The 24829-nt window shown below is 45.2% G+C and overlaps 1 protein-coding gene across 1 annotated transcript in view; it reads left to right on the forward strand.

The window, feature by feature from the left end:
• Positions 1–24829, forward strand: part of LOC109912718 (neuralized-like protein 4) — a 107428-nt gene that overhangs the window by 3565 nt on the left and 79034 nt on the right. The window contains exons 2-5 of the mRNA XM_048620064.1: positions 6809–7186; positions 10190–10212; positions 11381–11407; positions 14895–15189. Coding sequence (XP_048476021.1) covers positions 6809–7186; positions 10190–10212; positions 11381–11407; positions 14895–15189 — 723 coding nt within the window. The remainder of the gene's footprint in view (positions 1–6808; positions 7187–10189; positions 10213–11380; positions 11408–14894; positions 15190–24829) is intronic.

The raw sequence follows: 24829 nt of genomic DNA on the forward strand, positions 1-24829 counted from the left end.
ACCCTATGCCCTCTAATTTTGGACTCCCCTACCCTTGGAAAAAGTTTGACTATTCACCCTATTCATGCCCCTCATGATTTGATAAGCCCCTATAAGGTCGCACCTCAGCTGTCATCAGTCCAGTGAAAAAAGCCCCAGCTCCTTCAGCCTCTCCCTATGACTCAAACCTCCCAGTCCCAGCAACATCCTTGTAAATCTTTGCTGAAACTTTTCAAGTCTAACAACATCTTTCCAGTAGAAGGGCAACTAGAGTTGTGCGCAAAACTCTAGAAGTGGCCTTACCAATGTCTGGTACAGTCACAACATGACATTCCCAACCCCTATACTCAATGCACTGACAAATGAAGGCAAGCATGCGATATGCTGCCTTCACCACCCTGTCAACCTGTGATTCAATGCTGCCTGGGCTGATAACACAATCCAGCCTTTGTAGTGCCCAATGGTCTCTAAAGAGAGAGCACTGCTCTCTCTTCAGCAACTCCCCAGTTCAAATGTAAGTGTGAAAGAGGGGCACCCCATCAGGAATGGGGGAAACCTTGGCCAGACCCGGGAGAAGGCCCATCAACTTGTCAGCCTGCACCAGGTGTCCGTAGATCAGGAGCATGGGACTGAAGTGCAACCAAAATTGAAGAAGCAACCCCTTCAAAAACTAAAAAGGAGTTGCAAACGGAAACATTCTACACTGATGTCAAGCACTGACTCTTATTTGCCACAAAAATTACACGTCGCCTGGTATCCAGTAGACTTACTTATCCTATGGTGTACAGGACTGCCACATGCAGCACTCTCCACCCCAGATCCCCAGAGGAAAAGGGAAGGACCTCTTTGTAAATGGCCCTCCACTGGGGATCTCTGCAGCTGGAGGGCAAAACAGTCTCTGAGTGACAGACGAAGGTGCAGAAGTGGAGAGTGTGCAACAGCAGCCAGTACAGGAAATGCCTCTGTGCAGTGATTTCTGAAAGACAGCTCTGATTGTGAGGTACCACATCATGGGGAAGGGTCGCTTGCGCAGGCCTAATGTCGGGTTCCGAACAGACAGGAGTCAGTTCGTCCGGGAGCCCACTGCACACACGCCTGAGCCGTCTGGATCTTACGTAGGGCATCAGGGCTGAGCACGTTGTGGGTCAGGCTGCGAACCCTCTCGGCCAGCTGCAGCAGTGTCATCCAGCCCACTCCTCCACCATCTAACACATCCCTGACCCTGGTCAGCCCAGCATCCCAAGCCCTCCCCTACTTCAGCCAGCAGAGAGCATGCTGACAAAGGAACTCGTTCCTGAGCAGTGGCTCCCTCACAATAGCTGCCACTCCTACAGGAGTAGCACTCCAACATGAGCCAACCGTGTCCCAGACAGAAGTCCCAAGTAAAAGACAGGCAATTCTTGGGAGAAGATCCAAGGGCGAGACTATTCTGTGAACAGGAACTGCATGTCAGTATTGAGGTTGTGCACCTGACAGAAAAACTACGTCATCAGGGCGCAACAACTTGGAGGAGGGTCAATGTAAAGGTGTCACTGCAGAGTCTGAAGGCAGAAAGTCACTACCCAGGTGTGGAGGCACACCAATGCCTGACCCCCATCTGAACTGCAGCAGGGACCCAGTGTTGCTTTTTGTCCCAGAAAAACGCTATGAGCCTTTTGTGAATGGTTTGACAAAGCCGGGGGTTGGGACCAAAGTGAGCAGCCAGTACCATAACGTGGCAGCCACCAGCTGGTTTATGACCAGCCCTCGTGTCCTGTAAAATGACTCTGCAAGCAGTCCTGTCTCGTGTCTTTGGTGAGTGATCACCTTGGTTTTCAATTCATGCTAACTCACTGGCCAGGATTCCTCGGCAGGGCAAAGATGGCATTCCAGGTAGAGGAGGTGAGTGATACTCCACAAGAACCACTGGAGCTGCTCCGGCAGGAAGTCCAACTGCCACGGATTCACCAGAAGTCCAGAACACTTACTCCACTTGATCCTCATGGAGGACGCCACAGAGTAGACCATCTGGCACTTGCGCCTCTTCTGTAAGTCAGCCGCTTCCACAAACGTGAGGAGCATGTCATTGGCATAAACTGAAAGGACCACCCCAGTTCCTTCACAGAACCCGAGACGACAGCCACCTCCGCAAGAGGCACAGGAATGGCTCCACACAAGGAGAATGCAATTGGCTGGACAGGGAGGGTGACCCTGATGCATTCCCCTCCCGAAGCACACGGGTGCCATCAGGGACCTGGTTACCTTCCCTAGACACTCCAGAGCAGTGTACAGAAGTTGAATCTGGGCGACAAAGTGCGTCCCGAACCCGAAAGCTCACAGAGGCCCAAGTAGACACTTGTGATCCACTCTGTCGAATGCCTTTTCCTGATCAAGGGAGAGAAAGGGCACTCAGCAGTCCAGCCCTCTGGGAATGAAGGGTCACATCCAAGTCGGTTTAATGTTCTTATGAATGCTGCAGCCTGGGACTAGTAAGTATGATATGGGTAGATTACGTGGTCCAGCATAGTACTGAAGTGAGACGAAAGTGCCATGGCCAAGATTTTGTAGTCCATGCTAAGGAGGGAGACCAGACACCAGCTCTTTAATAAGTGGAGATGCCCCTTTTTAGGCAACAGAGTAATGACAGCCCTCTGCCAACAAGGGCGTATTTCTCCAGTCATGATATATTCCTCGATGACCCACATGTAGTCATCCCCAAGGACATCCTGGGATGCCCTGAGGAACTGCAGGGTCAGCCAGTCCAGATGTGGGGACTTGCCCCTGGAGAGATAGTCATCCCCTGTAGGCTCAGAGGGGTGTTGAGCCTCTCCCCACCCTCCAGGCTGACCTGTGACAGGTCCTACCACAGAACTTTGTGAGCTTCCTCACTGGATGGATCTGGAAAGAAAAGCATGGGAATAGAAGTCGTTTACTTGGACTCTGATACTCTCCAGATCCAAGATGTGGAATCTGTTGTCGGCAAGCAGCACGAGGGACCTTAGTTCCAACAAATAGAAGAGAGGGAGCCACGGTCTAGTTCTTGAGAAATTGCATCTGCAACCTCACATACGCACCCCAGGACTCAACAAGATGCAGGTCTCGGAGTATGTCCTTCTTCTCTTCATACGGTCTCAATAGGAACCGGTCCACATTGGGCTCTCCAGATTGAGCATCTCCTTCTCCAACTCTTTGCATCTGGATTTCCGCCCCTTTGACCACCACGCATACTGCTGGTAGAAGACATGAGTGTGAGTTCTCCCCGTGCCTGCCTAGGTTGCCATTGTGTGCTCCGGTTCCTCCCACGTTCCACATTCAGGTTAGGTGGATTGGCCATAGTAAATGCGGGGTTACGGGATGGGGAGGGAGGGTGGGATGCTCTTGGGAGGATTTGTGCAGACTCAATGGGCCAAAAAACTTCTCTCTGCATTGTAGGAATTCTAATGATTCTATGAGACTTGCCCACGTTAAAGCCTAAAGGAGGCAAAGCCCTCTCAGCTTCCTTCTCCAGCTGGCCTGGAAGTGTCAGAACAAGTCCTGGAACTGCTTGTCCTCCAACGGCAGGTTGTGCCAGTATGCCAACCTCCCGCTCATGCAGAAGGGAACACGCGCCTCCCACATCAGGTTGTGATCGATGAATGGCACCTGCCACATGGAGGCCATCGGACGCCGGAGACGTATGACCTCACAATGTAAAGGTGGTCAATCCTGGATAGTCTGACTCCAGACTTGAGATTCTGCCAAATGTCTACTGAGTCAAATGACTTGACCAAGTCCCTCAACTTCCCCACTGATACCGCATTATTCTGAGCACCTTTACAGACTATCCCCTTGAGAGGACAATTAAAATCTTGCCCCAAGGAGAATGATTTTTGCCCTCATCGATGGAGCTGTGTTAGACAATTGGAAGAAGCGTGTCTGCTCTGGTCTCAGCTAAGGCATGTATGTGTTCACAAAGTGAAGCAGCGTGCCCCCCAATCTAAGCGGTGAGGTGGAGTAAACAGCTTGGCACATGCTCCTTGACCCTCTGGTTCCCAAGTTGAAAACATGGTGCCATTAAGACTGCCACTCTGCCAGAGCATAATAGAATGGGTTTCCTGCAGGAGACACCGCATACTCTCATTACCTGAGGAACGTGAAGTTACGAAACCTGCACTGTGCCTCTCTGCTGGCATTGATGTTGAGGCTAGCTGTGGACATCTTCCTAACAAAAATATTGTACCACCGTCACCATGTTTACATCTGTTGGGTGGGTCCTACCCTGCGGGTGCTCTTGCCCCACCCTCAGCAGCGACTGTGGTATTAATAGCCAGCACAGCTCCCTCCTGCAGGAGGCTCTGTAAGGGGAGGGTCAGCGGCGCCACCCATGGTCGCTCAGCTGGATGCAGCAGCCTTGGAGACGGGAGAGTTCCTTCTAAGGTGCTGCACCTGTTCACAAGCACAGCACCACGCCCGTCCGTTGACCAGAACACACGGTAAGCAGCTCCCTCTTGTTCCACTGAGAACGCACCCTCTGGGATCTCCTCCTGGGTCAGGCACATAAACACCTGGCACCAGAAGGAGTCGATGTGGTGAAAGTGTGCATTGTGAAGACCAAGCAGTATGGGTGCCACTCCTGATCTCGCTGCCCCCATGCTTGCAGATGTGGGGAGAAGGGAATGGAACAAAGGGTGAGGCATTCAACAAAACGTCAATCAAAACCTCTGGAGGGCTAGTTGATAAGAATATCCCACCTACGGTGAGCCTCTCCTCCAGAATGAGGTACCTCGCCCGCTTGGTCCTCAAATAGAACACTGTCTTCCTGTACATTTCGAATTCAGCGATTGATGGCAGGAGCACTGATTACTCCCACCATGGCTGCTGTACTTGTTTTGGTTGCTATTTCGGGGTGAGTGTTGCACTTCACCCCATGCTATTTGGTTACGAGTGAGAAAGGCAATGGGGCCCACCACCAAGGCATAGGGGTCGCAGAAGATCAAGAACGGCTGGGCCTTGTCACTGATGTTGGCGTTCATTGTCCTGATGTTGCCATCCCTCCAAAGGACCACCCCACCCCATTTTCCAAAAAATGAGAGACTTTTATGCAACACTGCCTCCCAACATCCATGCCTTCAGGCAGCGTTCAAACAAAAGCAGAAATTGCTGGAAAAGCTGAGCAGGTCTGGCAGCATCTGCAGAGAGAAAACAGAGCTAACGTTTCAGGTGGAGTGACCTTGCCTCAGAACCTTCAGGCAGCATTGCCTGCCAATTTCCAGGTTTTCAGGCAACACTGCATTCACAATCTCCAGGCCTCAAACAGTGCTTTGAAGGCGGTGTGCCCCCGTCAGCAGCAGCAGTCAAGGGCCACACGCCCTAGGCCCCAGTGAGTAGTGCCCGCCACAGGTGAGGCTCCAGGTTCCAACACCAGCAGGGTAAAGCTAATTCTGGGCCAAAGGCTTTGGTTCTGATGTTTCAAGAGTTTAAAAGGCAGTAATTGCATTTTGCCACACAACGCTATTGGAAAACTTAACAGAATAATAGATTGTTAACCACTGCTAGTGAACTGTTCCAATATAGTAACATTCCATAAACACACAAAAGTCTAGTGATAATACCAGTCGGCCATCACCTTCCAAAACATGAGTACGCATTACAGCAAATGATTAGGAAAGCAAATAAAGTTGCTGTTTATGACAGGGGAACACAGTATAAAAGTAGGGAAGTTTTGCTGTAGTTGTACAGGGCATTGCTGAGACCGCATCTGAAGTACTATGTACAGTTTCACACATTCTGTGAGAAAGGATATGAAGTAATCGCTAGAGAAGTTTATTTGACTGATTCTTGGGACAAGGGGGTTACCTTGTAAGGTTAGAATCATAGAGCTGTACAACACCCTTTGGTCCAACCCATCCACGCCAACCAGATATCCCAAACTCATCTTGTCCTATTTGCCAGCATATTGTCCATATCCCTCCAACCCTTCCCACTCATACCCATCCTGTATTTAACAAGAATTGCTATTTATTACAAGTAAATAGACATGTAAACAATTAAAAATCATCGACATAATTATGCTAAATAAAATGTAAATTCTCTTATTAACTCTCTGTTACACATGCACATGGACAGGAAAAATAAAATGAGTGTCATGGATGGATGGAAAACTGGGAACGCAATTCAATCAGTGATCTATGTTTATTGGATCAACTGAGGTGATTCTTATGCACATCAGAATGCTGCTTTTACTGGTTGCAGGAGGTCCAGGTTGAATAGTGCACACTTGTAAAAGATCTTTGACTTATTTATTAATTTACAGCAATTGTTGAAGAAATTATAACCTGGTTTTCTTGAGCATTCAAGTTGGTTATTCTACCAAAAACTGTCAGAGTTCTTGAGCTGGTAGAGGTTTGATGACTTCCTGTTTGGACCCCCAAGCTGTTCAGCTACCTTACAATGAATCACGTTGTTATTGACAGGTAGGAGACCCTTATTGTGGAAAACTGAGCACCAGTCTGCAGACAAATCAGCTACTTGTCGCTGGCCGAGTCTCCATTTGTATATTGTCCCTGCTGATCTGCAAACTACACTTTAACTACTGCTTGAACAAGGAACTGTGTAAAATGGCACTGACTGAGTGTCAGTGTTTTCAAAACTGCAGTAATCCACCAGCAATCCTTGATCTTTAAAACAGTTTTCCCTTTGCAGCCCACTATCAAAAGCACATAGAAATGAAAATACATGCTTTTCACGCCACACGTAAGAGACAACAGACCCTGGGCTTGCCAATGATCAGATGTCACAAAATTGAGTAGTAAAAGTAATCACTTTATTTGTTTCAATGTTTCTAATGGCTTCTTTTGCCTCTGCTGTGCAGGTAAATTCGTGGAGTGGCTCGATTGAGATCGGAGTGACTGCCTTGGATCCCAGTACGTTGGATTTCCCCAGCAGTGCCACTGGGCTGAAGGGTGGCTCCTGGATCATCTCGGGCTGCTCAGTGCTGCGGGATGGGCGCTCAGTGCTGGAGGAGTACGGCCAAGATCTGGACCAGCTGAGTGAGGGTGACAAAGTCGGCATTCAGAGGACTGCTGGGGGTGAGCTGCACCTGTGGGTGAATGGGCGAGACTGTGGGGTAGCAGCCTCAGGGCTGCCCCCACGGGTTTGGGGCGTGGTAGACCTGTACGGCAAGTGTACCCAGGTGACCGTGTTGGGCTGTGACACCATCTCTCGAAGGGAAGAAACACACAGAGCCACTGCCACCACCACCACCACCACTGATGAAGGTAACGGTTCATGTCTTTCCATCACTTGTAAAACAGATCCACTCATTTACCTCTCTGCACTCTGTGGGAACTTGCTATTAACAGGTTGCAGTCAAGCCGTTTCTGCACAGAGTACGTAGTCTGTTGTAGAGCACTGTGTGAGGATGTGGATTCTTGAAAGGGCTATATATGTACAACTCAGTTCTCATTTTTTAACTTTGAAAATTAAATTGCTAATAATAGCTTACTGGTAAATGAGATTCTAAAACCTCACATGAATGTGCTCCACTTCTAAATGTAGGAGAGCGATTTGCATTGTATGCACGGTACTTCCAGCAGAGAAGTGGACCATTCGGTCTGTCTGCTGGTGTTTCTGCTCACCACGACCCCCGAGCTGACTGTTTTTCACGCAAATGTTTCGTCTCCCTTCTAGGTGACGTCATCAATGCTGTGTAGCCTCCATTGAAGCGCTGTTGTTCGGTCCCACTCTGAATTTATATAGTACGGTCTAATGACCCCATCTGCATAGCACTACAGTACAAAGCCGGAAACAAGACAGACCCCCATGACAGAGCAGACTATACAAATTTAGGACAGGACAGAACAACAGTGCTTCAACGGAGGCTACACAGCACTGACGACATCATCTAGAAGGGAGATGAAACGTTTGCATGAAAACCAGTCAGCTCGGCAAACCAACCAACAACTCCAACCACGACCCGAGCTACAGATCTTCATTAAAACATTAAAGACCGAGGTCCGGTCATCCCTCGGCCTTCTTTAAAGAGCTCCTGGCCAGTTCAGCTTCTCCTGATTGGTAAAACCTGTCAGTTCCGACAATTTTTCATTGTCTTGATATCCTTTAAGTAATATGGTGATCAGATATATTCATGGTGCTCCGAATGTAGTTTGCGCAAGTTTAGTTTGAGAGGTGAGAGCATTAGGTTTAGGGTTTTGAAGGTGGGTTGGGGGTGTTCAATCTCAATTTGGTGGAATGAGTGGAGTTAAACAATGGAGACGACTTGCACAGACATAATTTGGATTTACTTAAATAAAGTGGTGGGGAGAGCTGATTGAATTCATCTTGGATAAATGATCAAGGAAATGATGTCCTCTGTTGGGGGGAAAAAAATCATAACATGAGAGTGCAATCTTGAAATATAGAACCAAGCTATTCATTTCCCAACATAGAGGATAGTACAAACCTGCCAAACCTCCCAAAGACTGGAGCTCAATTGATATTTTCTCCAGGTCAGTAGATTTTGTTGTTAGTTAGGATACTCAAGGGTATGAGTGAAGGCAGGTAATTGAAGTTGGAATACCGATCATGTGTGATCTAACCAAATGGCAGAACAGGCTCGCAGTGCTGAATGGCCTGTTATTCCACTATATTTTATGTCTACTTTCATTCCATTTTAGGGGAATAAAATGCTTTACCAAGCACCAAGGATTCCCTACATCCTCTTTACAATTGATTTCTTCCTAATGAATCAACAGCGACGTAGAATATAGCTCGGAGGAGGCCATTGAGCCTATCGCGTTAGTGCCATTTCTCTACCAGAGCAACTCATCCCGAGCCAGTTCCCCACAGCAGAACAATGTTTTGCTCTTCAGTCTAATTAGCCCATTTCCTTCCTCAAAGCCACACTTGACCTTGCTTTCACTACACCTTTGGACAGTGCATGCCTGACCCTAACTACTCCATGAGAGAGGTTCTCTCTGTGTCTCTGTCGCTTGTTTTACCATTCACCCTCTAGTTCTTGATTCCCCTTGCCCATGGGAAAAGTTTCTCTTTGTTGTATCCATCCAGACCGATCATGACTTTGTATACCTCTGTCAAATCTTATTTAAACATCCTGTCCTACGAGGAATAGGGTCCCAGCTTCTTCAATCTGTCCGCATAACTGAAGTTCTTCATCCACATCCTTCCTCGGGTGCTGCCCAGAATTGGACTCAGTATTCCAGTTGAAGCTGAAACAACATTTTACACTGATTTAGGCTGCAGATACTACTCCGAGGTGACACGAAGGGCACATTTGTGCAAAGAGGATCCCATTGTCATTCTAAAGTGAAGGAAACCAACAATCAGTCTTGAAGGCAATGCTACCAGAATTTTGTGTGATCCAGGACTCAGTAACCTGAATGATATCCCACACAGTGTGAGTAATGGGGTCAGACTGCAAGGCTTTTGAAGGATGGCTGCAGAAGAGAATAATAGAATCATAGAATCCCTACAGTGTGGAAACAGGCCAATTGGCCCAACAAGTCCACACCACCCCTCTGAAGAGCATCCCATCCAAACCCACCCCCTATCCTTTCCCTATAACCTTGCATTTCCCATGGCTAATCCACCTAACTTACACACTCCTGGACACTACGGGCAATTTAACATGGCCAACCCACCTAACCTGCACATCTTTGGACTGTGGGAGTAAACCAGAGCACCTGGAGGAAACCCACACAGACACAGGGAGAATGTGCAAAATCCACACAGTTGCCTGAGGGTGGAATTGAACTCGGGTCCCTAGCACTGGGAGGCATCAATGCTAACCACTGAGCCACCGTGTCACCCCATTGCAGTGGCACAGTTCCACAGATAGCCTGGACCCTAGATCAGGAGGTGGCTTAGGGTTCACCTGAAAAAACATGCGCTGCAGTGGCTGCAGCTCGTGGGCATCACCCAGCTCTGTGAAGGGCCTTAATATGGACCAAAGCCAGGCAGAAAGGATTAGTTTAATTTGGCATCATGTTCAGCACAACATCCTGGGCTGAAAGACCAGTTCCTGTGCTGTACTGTTCTATTTTCTATTAGAGTTTCAGGAGCAGAATGGTAGCAGAGCTGTTGAAAGAGAGGATAGTCTGTGTGGCTTTTAAGGAGTGAGGGAAGCAGACAGCTAAATGGGAGATTGGGGTATCACCAGTTCATGTCTACCAATACATGGTGAAACCAACTTTGGAGGGAAGGGGCATCCATGAAGAGTTACAGAATGCTGTAGACACAGGAAGGAGAGGTAATAAAGTTGCTTTAACCATGAAGATCACCTCTTTAAGTTAGAGCATCAGACACTAAGAGCCAGTGCGGGTCAATGGATGACGGAAGAGTGAATGAACCAGGCTTGGTGTGACTTGGCATGCAGAGGGCAGTCATGTAGTGCTGACCAAGAGGAAGCACGAGGGCCATGAGCAGCAGAATTGTATTCAACCACAGCTGCAAACTCGTGCATATCACCACTGTACCACTACCATAAAGCCTGGTTCGATGAAGAGTTTGTACCAGGTGCAATACTAGATATTTCTGAGAATAAGGCTTCAATCTGAAGTTACAATGTAAGACTACAACTGAAGGGTCAATTCCAAGATGTACAATTGTGCTACATCCAGTAGTGGGCAATTAAGAAGGGAACAAGTAGAAGCGGCTCCGCAAGAGTGCCCCTCTTCAATGATTAGGGATACCCAACACATCAGAGCAAAAAAAAAGGCTGAGGTATTTGCACTCAATTGCAGCCAATGATCCATTTTAGCTCCAGAGATCCCACATGTCACAGATTTCAGTCCTCAACTACATGAGATGGGACAGCAACTGAAGGCAGTGGATTCCTCAAAAGTGATAGGGTCTGACAATATTTCGCAACAATACTGAAGATCTGTAGTCGAGAGCTGGCATCTATCCATGTTGTTCCAGTGCAGGTAAAACACTGGCATCTACTTAGCATTATGTAAATTTGTCTCGGTATGTACAGTCCCCCAAAAAGTGGAACAAATCAATCCTGACCAATTACACCTCATCAGTCTACTTAGCCATCTGTACTGTGTTGTTAACAGTGCCATCAAACAATTCTCAACAATAATCTTCTTTATTCATTCACGGGATGAGGGTGTCGCTGGCTAGGCAGCATTTAATACCTATCCTTAATTGCCCAGAGGGCAGTTAAGAGTCAACCACATTGCTGCAGGTCTGGAGTCACATATAGTGAACCAGATGGGTTTTCCTGACATTTGACAATGGATTCACGGTCATCTTTAGACTCTTAATTCCAGATATTTATTGAACTCAAATTACACCATCTGCCATGGCGGGATTCGAATCCGGGTCCCCAGAACGTTTTCTAGGTCTCTGGATTAACAGTCCAGTGATAATACCACTAGGCCATCGCCTCCCCACAAATAATCTGCTCACTGATGCTTAGTTTGGGTTCTTCCAGGGCCGCTAAGCTCATTAAAAACTTGTTCCAAACATGGACATAAGAGGTTAGGTGAGAGTTTCTGCTTTTGATAGCAAGATCACATTTGACTGAGCATGATATCAAGTAGCCCTAGCAAAACTGAAGTCAAGGGGAATGCGGGAGAAAACTGTTGGCTGGTTGGAGGCATACCTAACACAAATGGCTATGTAGTCAAACATCTCCATTCCAGAACATCACTGCAGGAGTTCCTCAAGATTTGTACAAGGCTCAATGATCTTCAACTGCTTCACCAATGACTTGCCCTCCACTTCAAGGCCAGAAATGAGGATGTTTGCTGATGATTGCTCAGTGTTCAGCACCACTTGTGGCTCCTCAGATACTGAAGCAGTCCATGTTCAAATGCAGCAAAACCTGGACAATTTACAGCAGCTGACAAGTGTAACAAGTGGCACATACATGTTACACAAGGGCAACACGTACATGGGACTATCACCACTTGAGGTTCTCCTAAAAGCTACATAACATCCTGACAAGAAACTATATCGCTGTTCCTTCAACTGTCACTGCGTTAAAATTGTGGAACTCCTTCCCTAGCTACGTTGTGGGTGTACCTACACTCAAAAGACTAGTAGTTCTTTCACTGTTGCTGAGTCAAAGTAAAACCATAAGACGTAGGAATGGAAGTAGTCCATTCAGTCCATCAAGTCTGCACCACCATTCAGTAAGATCATGGCTGATTGCATAATTCTCAATTCCACTTTCATGCTATTTCCCCATAACCCTGGAATCCCTTATTGATTAAAAATCTGTCTATCTCAGTCTTTAATAAACTACTCAGCATCTATAGTCCTCTGCTTTAAAGAGTTCCACAGATTCACTATGGTCTGAGAGAAAAAATTCCTTCTCATCTCTATCATAACTCAGCAACCCCTTATTCTGAGATTGTGTCCCCTGGCCCTTGTTTCCCCATGAAGGAGAGTCAATCTCTCCGCATCTACCCTGTCAAGTCCCCTCAGAATCTTGGATGTTTCAATATGGTTGCCTCTCATTCTCCTAAACTCCAATGAATACAGGCCAACCTTCTCAACCTCTCCTCGTAAGACAATCTTTCCATGCCCAAATCAACCTTGTGAACATTCTTTGGACTGCCTGCAATGCCAGTGTATCTTTCCTTGGGTAAGGGACCAAAACTATTTACAGTATTCCATGTATGATCTAAGTAGTGTCATATTATCCAGACTTCCCAATTTTCATATTCCATTTCCTTTGAAGTAAAGGCCACATTCCATTTGCCTTCCATATTACTTGCTAAACTTACCAATATTTTATAATTACTTGTTCAGAAATGACATTACATACTCCTGGAGCAGGTAGAGCTTAAACCTGGACCTCCTGTCCCAGAGGTAGGGACACTACCATTGTACCACAAGAGCCCGTTGCTGATGAGCTGGTATGCTTACATCCACCACCTCCTCTTTATCTGTCCTGCTTGTTACCTCTTCAGAGAATTCTAATAAATTTGTACAGCATGATTTCCCCTTCATCAAGACATGCTAACTGTGCTTGATTATGTTATGTGTTTCTGATTGATCTTATGTTACGTTCTTTATAGACTGTGTAACATTTTCCCAACAACAAATTTTAAGCTAGCTGGCTTTAGTATATTTTTTTGTTGTTTGGTCTCTCGCCTTGTTGAGTGAAGATGTTACATTTGGCAATTTTCTGGTCCTCTGCCACGCTCCTAGAATCTAAGCAAACTTGGAAGATTACGACCAATGCATCTATTATCTCTGTGCAGGAGGACATTCAGCCCATGGTGCCTGGGATAGCTATTAACAAATAATGTTCAATTAGTCTCATAGCACTACTCCTTCCCAGTTGCCCTACTTTTCTTTTGTGGATTTTTTTCCAAATCTCCTTTCCAAGTGTTCCTATCAAATCTTCTTCCAGCCTTTCTGATTACAACAACTTGCTGTGGTTAAGAGAAAAGTGTTGTTATGGCCCACTTGGAAAAGTGCACTGATTCCCAAGCCCCATGACTCCCGATGTGGCCATAAACATTAATGATTTAATCAAAGTATATAAATCCCCAGTTTACCTGTCCGACGTAATCAAGTAAACAGTAATCATGGACCAGGTTCCTGTACTCAACAGGAATTCCTATTTTTTTCCAAGCAAACTAATACTAACCATAGACAAAACAAAACTGTGAATTATCAACATATACCTGTACCAGTGATATGCTTCAGTACTTTTACTGCAGACAGAGAGAGAGAGAGAGAGAGAGCGCGATTGCTTCTTCCAGTCTGTGAACTTCCTTCATGTATTGTTCTCAACCAGTGAGAGAGTTGTCTTTAGGCTGATATCCTCTGGCATCCACAACCAGTCACAATTGTGCAAACTAATCAGCTACCTGTCGCTGGCTGAATCTCACTCTGTTCACAACCTGGTCTCAAACCGTCTTATCTTGCCTGCTTGAACAAAGGAGCTCATAAATACAACTCTCAATAAGTTTCAGCAGCTTGTTTTCCAACATCTGGCAATTTCGTCCACAGTACTTGATTTTAAAACAGCCATTTTCCCATTTCAATCCTCAATCAAAAATAAAGTAAAATGATACATTGTGGTCTTTATAGTGGAATATGTGAAAATGGAGTGAATAGAGGCTGAACTCCTGTGGAGATGAACTGGGGAGTATGAGGGGAGATGAGACTGGAAGTAGAAAGATGTGGAATCAAAGGGACTTGGAAGGAGAATCTTTAGTTGTTGGGGAATGGTAGGCATAATCCTAATGTATAGTACAAGTGTCACTCAGTTACTGGAACTGGTGAGTGTGGAGAGGGCAGTGAGGAATTTTTTCAGCAGACAGTCAGCAGCTGGATGTTGGAGGACAGGAAGTTTGTTTTGATACAAGAATGTGAGGCTGTGTTGCTTGATATGGTTCAGCCTGGTCTAGAGGTGCAAAGATAAACCAGTTCTGTTTTGACATGTTCCCAAGGGAGGGAGTGTAGATAGCACTGTATGGGAGGATAAGATATGCTTAAAAGGGAAGGAATGAAACTGCTGTTCAGCAGTGCAGAAGGCATCTGGTTTAAACTCAACACTTGGTGGTAGATTGAATTTTTAACATTTCATTATTAGGTGACTGCTTATAACATTTTGCCCACTCTGTCTTCCCACCCACACCTGCTGTAACTGTTTTCCCTCTGTGCTTTGCCTTTGCTCTCCTCCTTTCCCTTCCCCCTCTCGCTTCTTCCTCCCTCCCCTTCCCCCTTTCCACCGCTCTCTCTTTCCCCTTTCTACCTCTCTATCTCTTCACTTTCCACTTGTCTCTCTCTTCCCCCTTTCCCTCCCTCTCTCCCCCACTTTCCCTCCCTCTTTGCTACTCCTCTCATCCTCCCCCACTTTCCTCTCCCTTGCTCCCCATATTCCCTCATCTTTCCTCCTCTCTCCCCCGCCCCCATCATTTTCTCCCTCTTGCCTGTCCATTTGATGCCTCAACCCTTCGCTCTCTTGCACCACATTCCTCCCCTTCCTCTCCAGGTTTTGTGGGGATGGAGCTGTCGGATGTTGTGAACAATGCCATTCTCTCAGCGTACAGTGGTAGCTTGCTGAACGTCAGCCTGGGCAGCCCGCTGGATGGCAGCTGCTCGGTCACCTCCAACGATGCCCTTCTCTTCCACGAGAAGTGTGGCACGCTCATCAAGCTCAGCAACAACAACAAGACAGCCGAGCGTCGCCGCCCGCTTGACGAGTTCAACAACGGCGTCGTCATGACCAACCGCCCATTGAGGGACAATGAGATGTTTGAGGTGAGCAGTGGTAACTGAATTAGGTGCCTAGTAATAGCTCGTGTTAATTGATCCCTGCATTTTAACTGATCTTTTCCTCCCCTCTCCATCTTGCCATCCCACCCACATGGCCTCCAGTGCTTTGCTCAGAACTGACTTCACAAGTCAAACCGTGTCCACCCTCCTGCTTGTCACGGTCTGTATGTGGCTATTGTTGCCGTGCTTTGACCTTGTGATCTTGGAATGTTAGTGTTGAGTCTTCTTGATCTGAAGTAGTTCAGTATAACTGAGGGCAGGAAGCTCATCCCCATTGATAAGGCCACAGGACCTATTTACAAACCCAGAGCAAATAAAGACATAAGTTTCCTCTGTACAGGGCAACTTGTCAATCTGTTGGTTATTGCCGCAAACCTACATTCTCACACTTTGCTTCACTGATACCAGCTTCTGATTTCTGCCATTTTCTTTTAAATAAATTCATTTTCCTAACTGCAGAATGCGATTTTCAACTCCTGTTCTGTGGATAACTGGTCTAGTAAGAGGACCAGTGTGTTCGTCCTCTTCCCCAGATAGTTTTTGCATGTGCAACCCCAACAGTTGGCAGGTTTTCTGTAGTTAACTGACACAAGAGGCTGGAGATCAAATAATTAGACAATAATGATCAATATCTGCACACTATTGGCCGTTGGGGTAATTGTTACGATGCTGGGCCAGACTTGTAACTTTGTTTTCATCTGACCAGTAATTTATTTTAAAAGGTGACAAAAGTGTTAGATTCCATGGACTTATTAAGAGAGTACAGGCACAAGATTCAATGGTTTTTCTATACAAAGTTAGAACAGGAATACAATCTACAATATGTGTACAATTTGTTTTCTAACATCCAGAATTAACACAAGTCAAATACAGGTAACAATTTGTGATCAAATATTCAACTTAGTGCAAATGCAAATCCCGTGGATTTCTCGACAATGCCTCCCCCTCTCCCCAACCCCAAATGTCAGTGACACAGTGGATAATCAGTTCTTGGTCAAACTTTGCAAAGCATTCCAATTTATCACTTTTGACGAACTGGCCTTCAAGCTCGTTCCCCATGATGGACAGCCTGACAGATAACTCACATTCTTGTATTTCATGTCCTTTTCTGGGGGTCTGCCGTCCCCTGGATTCTGGACACTGCACTCCAGCACTTAGTCACACATGCATTTTCAGCTTTTCACTGTCTGCCAGGTTCACCATGCTAGTATTGCACCTTGACTTTCCCCCTAAACTCTATTCTTATTCAGTTGCATCGAGCAAATATTATTTGTGGGCTTTTTAAAACCCAGTCTCAGCTGTGCTGAATTATTTGCAAGCTTTCCTAAACTCCTCTGTCTTCCAGGACTTTCTGAACTCTTAACCGAATGGATCCACCCAATTGATTTTGGGACTTCTCATTGAGTCCCCTACACAGAACCAGTGTAGGTCATTTTGCCTTTCTGGCATTGCAGCAAAAGGCAGCACTGTTCCTGTCTGGAGCTTGCTTCCTCTCCCTTTCTCTCTGTGTCTTCCATATGCGTTTGTTTTTTAACTGCCTTTCACAATTGAAACTGCTTTTCAATGGCTGTTGAAAATGTTGCACCGGCACAGTGGTTGAGTGGTTAGCACTGGTGCCTAACAGTACCAGGGGCCCAAGTTCAATTCCAGCCCTGGGTGGACTGTCTATGCAGAGTTTGCACGTTCTCCCTGTGTCTGTGTCGGGGTCCTCTGGTTTCCTCCCACAGTCCAGAGATGTGTGAGTTAGGTGAATTGGCCACGCTAAATTGTCTGCACTGTCCAGATGTGGATTAGCCATGCTAAATGTGGGATTACGGGGATAGAGCGTAAGGCTGGGACAGGATGGGATGCTGTTCAGAGAGTCGGTGCTGACTCAATGGGCCAAATGGCTTCTTTCCACTGTGTAGGAGTTCTGTGATTCTATGATAAGGCTGCCTTGTTCCTGGACAGTATTAAAGGTAACTAATATTTTGAAACAGTCAAATTTAGGGTCCCTTTGGAACTGTCTTCCCTAAATGTTGCCATTTTCACAGGTTGGCATACAATGTAGAAGTTGTGTACAACAAACATGGTTTTCATTACAGAATATGTGCACCCCAGTGCAACAACTTATTTGTTTCATGTCTTTCACATGAACATTCAAAAACTAAATTTGACCAACTCTCATAAGGAGATGGTAGGTGAAATCCCTGGAGAGATTACAAAGGAGATTTACTAGAATAATACCAGCAATGAAGGATTTTGGGTACAAGGAAAGATTAGAGAAATTGGGCTTATTCTGCTTGGAGCAGGCAAGATAACCTCAGTTCTGAGGAAGGGTCACCGGACCCAAAACGTTAACTCTGATTTTTTTCTTCACAGATGCTGCCAGACCTGCTGAGCTTTTCCAGCAACTTTGTTTTTGTTCCTGATTTACAGCATCCACAGTTCTTTCAGTTTTTATTAAGATAGCAAGGTGACCTTATTGAGGTGTTCAAAATTATGAAGATTTGGACAGAGTAAAGAAGGATATTCTGTCTTCATTAGTTGTTATGTTCGAACTAGGGGTCACAATTTCAAGATTGTTGGCAACAGGGCTAGAAATGAGATGAGAAATTTCTTTCCTCAGAGAGTTGTTAGGATTTGGAATGCACTGCCTGGGAGAATGGTAGAGGCGAATTCCATAGGAAGTTTCAAATGAGAGCTGGATGTGTATTTGGAAGTGATGAATTAAGAGGACTACAGAGATAAAGTTAGAGAATGGGACTAGCTGGATAATTCTTTCAGGAGCTGGTACGGACCCAATGGGTCGAATGGCCTTTACTGTAAATTCTAAGATTCTATGACATAAAGCTTCATCAATGAGATTGTGTTTACAGGAGCATCTTAAAGGTGGAAATTGAACTGGGGGTCAAAGAGGTTTAGGGAGGGCATTCCAAAGCTTTTGGCCCAAACAGTTGATCACATGGCTGTCAGTGATGGAGCAAGAGGAAATGGAGGATGTTTAAGAGGCCAGAATTAGAAGGGCAGAAAGATCTCTCTGAATTGGAAGGCTGAAGGAGGTTTCAGGATAGCAGAATGAGAGACCACACAGGAATTTTAAAACAAGGATGAGAATTTTAAAATTATGGGGTGGGTGGGTAGAATAGGCCTTCAGGACTTGGTGCAATTTAAGGTGTGGATAGCAGAGTTTTTTTAGATGGTGTTAAGCTTACAGATGGGAGAATGTGGGAGACCAGCCATGAGAGCCTCTGAAAAGTCAAGTTCAGAGGTGATGTATTTTTCAGCAGCAGATGAACTGAAGCGGGAAATGCCGTATGATACTATGGAGGTGGCTGTAGGTGGTCTTAGTGGCACCGTGGATAACGGTCAGAAGCACATATGATTGTGAACAAACTGGTTTCATCTCGAGGCTGTTGCCTGGGGAATGGATATAGTCAGTGACTAGGAAATGAGTTTGGAGCAGGAACTGAAAACGTCATTTGAGTCTCACTGTCCAACTTAATGCTTTAGTGTTTATGACTGACACACTGAGATACTTCTGAAGAAGGGTCACTGGACCCGAAATTTCTGCTTTCTCTCCACAGCTGTTAGCAGACCTGCTGAGTTTTTCCAGCTATTTTTTATTTTTATTCTGATTTCCAGCATCTGCAGTTCTTTGGTTTTATTTTGAGATGCTTCGGTTAGGTACAATTTACTTTCTGGCTTGACTTAACTTTGAGGCTATTGATTCACAAGGATCAGTGCTAAGACCTCTTTTTCTGTAATACGTATATAAATCATTTGGATGAAAATATATGTAGTCTGATTAGTAAGTTTGCAGATGACCCAAAAATTGTTGGAGTTATGGATAATGAAGATACTTGTCAAAGGGTACAGCAGGATATCGATCAGTTGGAAAATTGGGCAGAGAAATGGCAACTGAAGTTTAATCTGGACAAATGTAAATGCATTTTGGCAGGTCAAATGCAAGAAGAAAGTGTACAGTAAGTGGCAGGACCCTTGGGAGCATTGATATACAGAGGGATCTTGGGATGCAGGGCTGTAGCTCCCTGAAAGTGGCAACACAAGTGGATAAGGTGGGTAATAGGCATACAGTACGTTTAATTGGTCGAGACACTGAGTTTAGAAATTGGCATGTCATGTTGCAGTTGTATAAAATTTTAGTTAGGCCACATTTGGGGCATTGTGTGCCGTTCTGGTCACCACACTACAGAAAGGATGTGGCAACTTTGGAGAGTGTGCAAAAGAGGTTACCAGGATGTTGCTTGGGTTAGAGTGTATCAACTATAAGGAGAGGTTGGACAAACTTGGATTGTTTTTGGTTGAGCACTGGACAATCTGATAGAAGTAAATAAAATTGAGAGGCATGGATAGGGTGGATAATCAGTGTGCTTTTCCTAGGATGAAGGTGCCAAATACTACGTGCCATAGGGTTAAGGTGAGAGGGGGGAATGTTTAAGGGAAATGTTGGGAGTTAAGTGTTTTACACAGAGTATGGTAGGTCCCTGGAATGCACTGCCAGGGGAAGTGGTAGAAACAGATACAGTAGCAAAGTTTGAGGCATTTAGGCAGATACATGACTGGCAGAGATGTGTACCATCTGCAGGCGGATTGGATTAGTTCACAATAGCATAATAGTTGGTGTAGATGTGGTGGGTTAAAGGGCATGTTCCTGCCCTGCACTGTACTGTTCTGTGTTCTATACGAGCAATCACGAGTAAAAAGGATCTTGCACAGAATTGGATTTAAGCTTGCAACATGGATGTGAAGGTAGAAGACAGAGTCAGGACAAATGCAGTTTTGCAATAAATGCAATATCTCCAGTAAATAGGATGTGACTAGTGATGCTGAAGGTTTTCTTATGGAGCCACCACTTCTCCCATGTTTATAATGAATTGGGAAGGGAAGAGGGAGTTGTGCAGCCAGGTTAGCAGCTGACATTGAATTGGAGGCAGGAGATCGAAAATTGTATAGATGGAAGCAGGAGACTCCATATGGACTTCAAAGAAATGAATGGCCAGAACAGTAGCCATTCAAATTTATTTGTTCATGGGCTATCTGTGTTGATGGCTGGGCCAATATGGATTTCAGATCCCTAATTGCCGTGGAGATGATGGTGGTGAACTATCTCCTTGAACCACTGTTGTCCATCCCTAGTTTCCCTTGAGAAGGTGGTGGTGAGCTGCCTTCTTGAGCCACTGCTGTCTACATGGTCTAGGGGCATCCACAATGTTGTTAGGGTGTGAGTTGAGGCATTATGATACATTGACAGTGAGAATCAGTGGTATATTTAAGTCAGATTTCTTGGAAGACAACTTTTAGGTGAAGTTCCCATGTATCTTCTACTCCTTTGACCTTCTAGATTGTAGTGGTCGTGAGTTTGGAAGCTGTTGTCAAAACAGCATTGGTAAATTTCAGTTCATATTGTAGATGATGCGCACAGCTGCAACTTTGAATCGGTAGTGGAGGGAGTGAATGTTGAAGTTGGTAAATGTGGTGCTGCTTAGTCAGGGCTGCTTTTTCCTGGATGGGCAACGTGAGAAAGTGTGAGGCTTCTACCATCTGAGAAAGACACATCAAAATGTTTTCTTCTTGACAATCCACGAGATGCTTGGGAGGACAGAGACAAATTCACAAATCACTTGAAACTTGTGCACAATTTAGGAAAGATAAGTCAGAGGTGAGTCAAGTGTGGCTGTTATTTTGGGGGCATTGGAGTCTGAATATGAAGCAGAAATACTTCAGGAACCTCACCTGGAGCGGTTGCACCTTTGTTATATTGGCCTTGGTGGGAGTAGGCTCCAGATTCACCAGGTTACTGTTAGGGCTTAAAGGAGTTGAATATATGTCAACAGACTGCATCAAATTTCTTTGTAAGTTTAGAAGTTATACGGCTGTGATTGAGCGTGAAATGTTCTAAATAACAAAAGGGCTTTAATGGGGTTAATAGAGAATCTGTTGTCTGTGGCTGGGGGTCATCAGTTTAGGATGATAGTGAGCTCATTTAAAAGGAGATGAGCAACATATTTCCCCAGCTGAAATATTCTTTTCCAAGACACACTGGGTGCTGGCTTAATTAAAACTTTCAGAGCCAAGTTTGATGGATGTTTGTTTTGTAATAATGAGGAATAGGACTGGTGAGTCACTAATATTTACTGTTAGTCAAACCCCCTTTGTGTGTTTCATATGATGTACTTCAGATAAACAGGATAAATATAAATATGGAACAAGCTTAATTCATAGACAGGAGAGGCAATTGCTTCATTTAAACATGCACGATGGCTTTTAATTTCTCTGTTTTGTATGTTCTGAATATCTGTCTCAAACCGTGCTTTTCTACGCCATAGTTTACCTATAACACTGCCACATGTAAGGCTTCATGTTATATCTGTTCATGACTTCTACTATTTTGATTTGATTTAATTATTGTCATGTACTGAGGTACAGTGAAAAGTATTGTTTTGCGTGCTAACCAGACAAATTGTAAATACATTAGGGAAATAGAACAGAATGCAGAATATAGTGTTACAGCTGCAGAGAAAGATCAACTCTAATATACGAGAGATATAGTCATAAGTCTGACAACAGCAGGGAAGAAGCTGTTCTTGAATCTGTTGGTTTCAAACTCCTGTATGTTCTGCCTGATGGAAGGGGGTGGAAGAGAGTATAACTGGAATGGGAGGGGTCTTTGATTATGTTGGCTGCTTTCTCGTGGCAGCAGGAAGTGTAAACGTAGTCAATGAAAGGAAGGCTGGTTTTCGTGATGGACTGGGCTTTGTTCACAACTCTGTGTAATGTCTTATGGTCTTGGGCAGAGAGATTGCCATACCAAGTTGTGATGCATCTGGATAGAATGCTTTCTGTGGTGCATTTATAAAAATTGGTCAGAGTCATTATGGATGTGTTGAATTTCCTTATCTTTCTGAGGAAGTAGAGGCATTGGTGTGCTTTCGTGACTGTAACACCGACATAGATGGATCAGGATAGATTGTTGGTGATATTACTACTTGGAGCTTGAAGCTCTTGTTGACCACCTCCACTCGGCCCCATTGATGCAGACTGAGGCATGTTCTCCACTCCACTTCCTGAAGTCAACGATCAGCTCCTTTATTTTGCTGACTTTGAGGGAGAGATTGCTGTCCTTACACTATGTCACTAAGCTGTCTATCTCTTTCCTGTACTCTGTCTCGTTGTTTGAGATCTGACCCACTACAATCGCGTCATCAGCAAATTTGTAAATGGGTTAGAGCTGAATTTGACCACACAGTCGTGAGTGTATAATGAGTATAGTAAGGGGCTTGGTACACGTCATTGCGGGGCACCGGCATTAAGGATTATTGTAGAGGAGGTGTGGTCACATATCCTTACTGATTGACGTCTTTGGGTCAGCAAGTTGAGGATCCAGTTGCAGATTGGGGAGCAGAGTCCTGGGTCTCCAAGTTTGAGATGAGTTTTGTTGGAATTATGGTGTTGAAGGTGGAGCTAAAGTCAGTAAATAGGAGTCCGACATAGGTGCCCTTGTTATCCAGATGTTCCAGGAATGAGCGTAGGGCCAGGGAGATGGCGTCTGCCGAGGACTTATTACAACGGTAGGCAAATGATAGTGGGTCAAGGCATTCTGAGAGGCTGGAGTTAATGTGTGCCATTACCAACCTCTCGAAGCACTTCATAATGATGGATGTCAGAGCTACCATGTGATAATCATAAATGCGCATTACCAGATTTTTCTTTGGCACCGAAATGATAGTGGTCTTCTTGAAGCAGGTGGAAACCTCACATTACAGTAAGGAGAGATTAAAGATGCCTGCAAATACGCCCGCCAGCTGGTCCATGCAAGATCTGAATGCGCAGTCATGGAATTCATCCAGGCCGGTCGCTGTCAGTGGGTTCACTCTCAAAAAGGCCGATCTGATGTCTGTGGGCGGTGACTGTGGGTACAGGTACACGTGAGGCTGTCGGTCATTTCACTGACCTTCTGTTCAAAACGAACATAAAATGGATTGAGCTTATCAGGGAGGGATGCATTGTCATCAGCGATTTGACTGGACTTCACTTTGTAGCCCTTTAAATCTTATAAGCCACGGCACAGTTGACTTGTGTTTGTGTGGTCAGTCTGGGAGTCTAGTTTGTCTGTTGGCATCCCTGACGGCTTTGTGAAGGTCATACCTAGATTTCCTGTAGAGGTTAAGGTCACCTGACTTGAATGCCTCAGACCAAGACTTCAGTAGGGAGTGGCTCTTCTAGTACATGCATGGTTTCTGTTTGGGGAACACTTGGTTTAGTTTCTTTGGCATGCAGTCTTCTACACACTTGTTGATGAAGGCTGTGATGGTTGTGGCATAATCATTTATGTTGGCAGCTGAGTTCTTGAGTATGGGCCAGTCTGACTCCAAGCAGTCATGTAGGAGCCCATCCATTACCTCAGACCAGCACTGTACGACTTTCTGTACCAGATCCTCATGGTTCAGTTTCTGCTTGTAAGCTGGGAAAAGAAGCACAGCCTTATGGTCTGACTTACCCAACTGTGGGATGAAGCGGTGGGCATCTTTGGTTCACATGAATTGTGATTATTTTCTCCAAGGCTACTTCCCATAACTTGGCTTTTCCAAATTCTCTGAAGAGTTTGATTGATTCAGTAACTCCTACCTTTCTGTACTGTGCTATAATTATCCAATGCCTTCACCTCTGTTAATCATCCTCGTCACTTGAGTTGTACCATAATTGTTGGGATCTGACACTGTTGCTGTTACACATTCCCTTCTATCTAACATTGTCACCAAAAGCAGGTGAAGTGTGCTTTCTTCTTTTGCCACTTTGTCTTCACTCCCTGCTGAGCTACATCAGTTTCTGGTTAAGCAGAATCTTGGTGTTAAAAATTTTCAACCATATCAAATTCCTCCATTGCCTTGCCCTAACCCTATCTCTCTAATCCCCTACCAATTTCACATCACTTCAGAATATCTATACCCCTTTCCTTCTAATCTCTTCAATATTTTTAATTTCCTTTGCTCATCATAAATGACTGTGCTGTCAGATGTATGACCCTGAATGTTGGAGCTGTATCCCTGAACCTAGCGGCTAGAGAACTCTTTTTCTGTGTCGTTAAAACCAACCAATGCCTTCAATCATCTCCCTGACTGTCTCCTTATTTGGTTTGGCATTAAATGTAAGTGTTAGTGCTGTTATGAAGCACTTTGGGGAAATTTTATTACATTCAAGGTCCCAGTGTCATATATATCTACATGATGCCCAAAGCCTCTTGGAGGTCCGTGGAGGTGTGAGGCTTTGTTAGGCTTAAAAATGGAGACGTTTCCTGGCCTAGATGAACTGCATCCCAGGCTGCTGTGAGAGGTGAGACAGGAAATTGCAGGGGTTCCGACATAAATTTTTTATTCCTCCCTGCCTTGAGGGAAGTACCAGAAGACTGGAGGACGGCTAATGTGGTTCCACTTTTCAAGAAGGATGGTAGAGTTGAACCAGGAAATTGCACACCGGGTCAGTCTCACATCAGTTTTAGAGAGAGTATTGGAGAAAATTCTGAAGGAGAGAATCACAATCCACTTGGAAAGGCATGGGTCAATTAGGGATAGCCAGCGTAGCTTTGTAAGAGGAAGATCATGCCTGTCAGATTTGCTAGAATTTC

The sequence above is a fragment of the Rhincodon typus genome, chromosome 45 (assembly GCF_021869965.1).
Source record: "Rhincodon typus isolate 14 chromosome 45, sRhiTyp1.1, whole genome shotgun sequence".
Classification (NCBI taxonomy): domain Eukaryota; kingdom Metazoa; phylum Chordata; class Chondrichthyes; order Orectolobiformes; family Rhincodontidae; genus Rhincodon; species Rhincodon typus.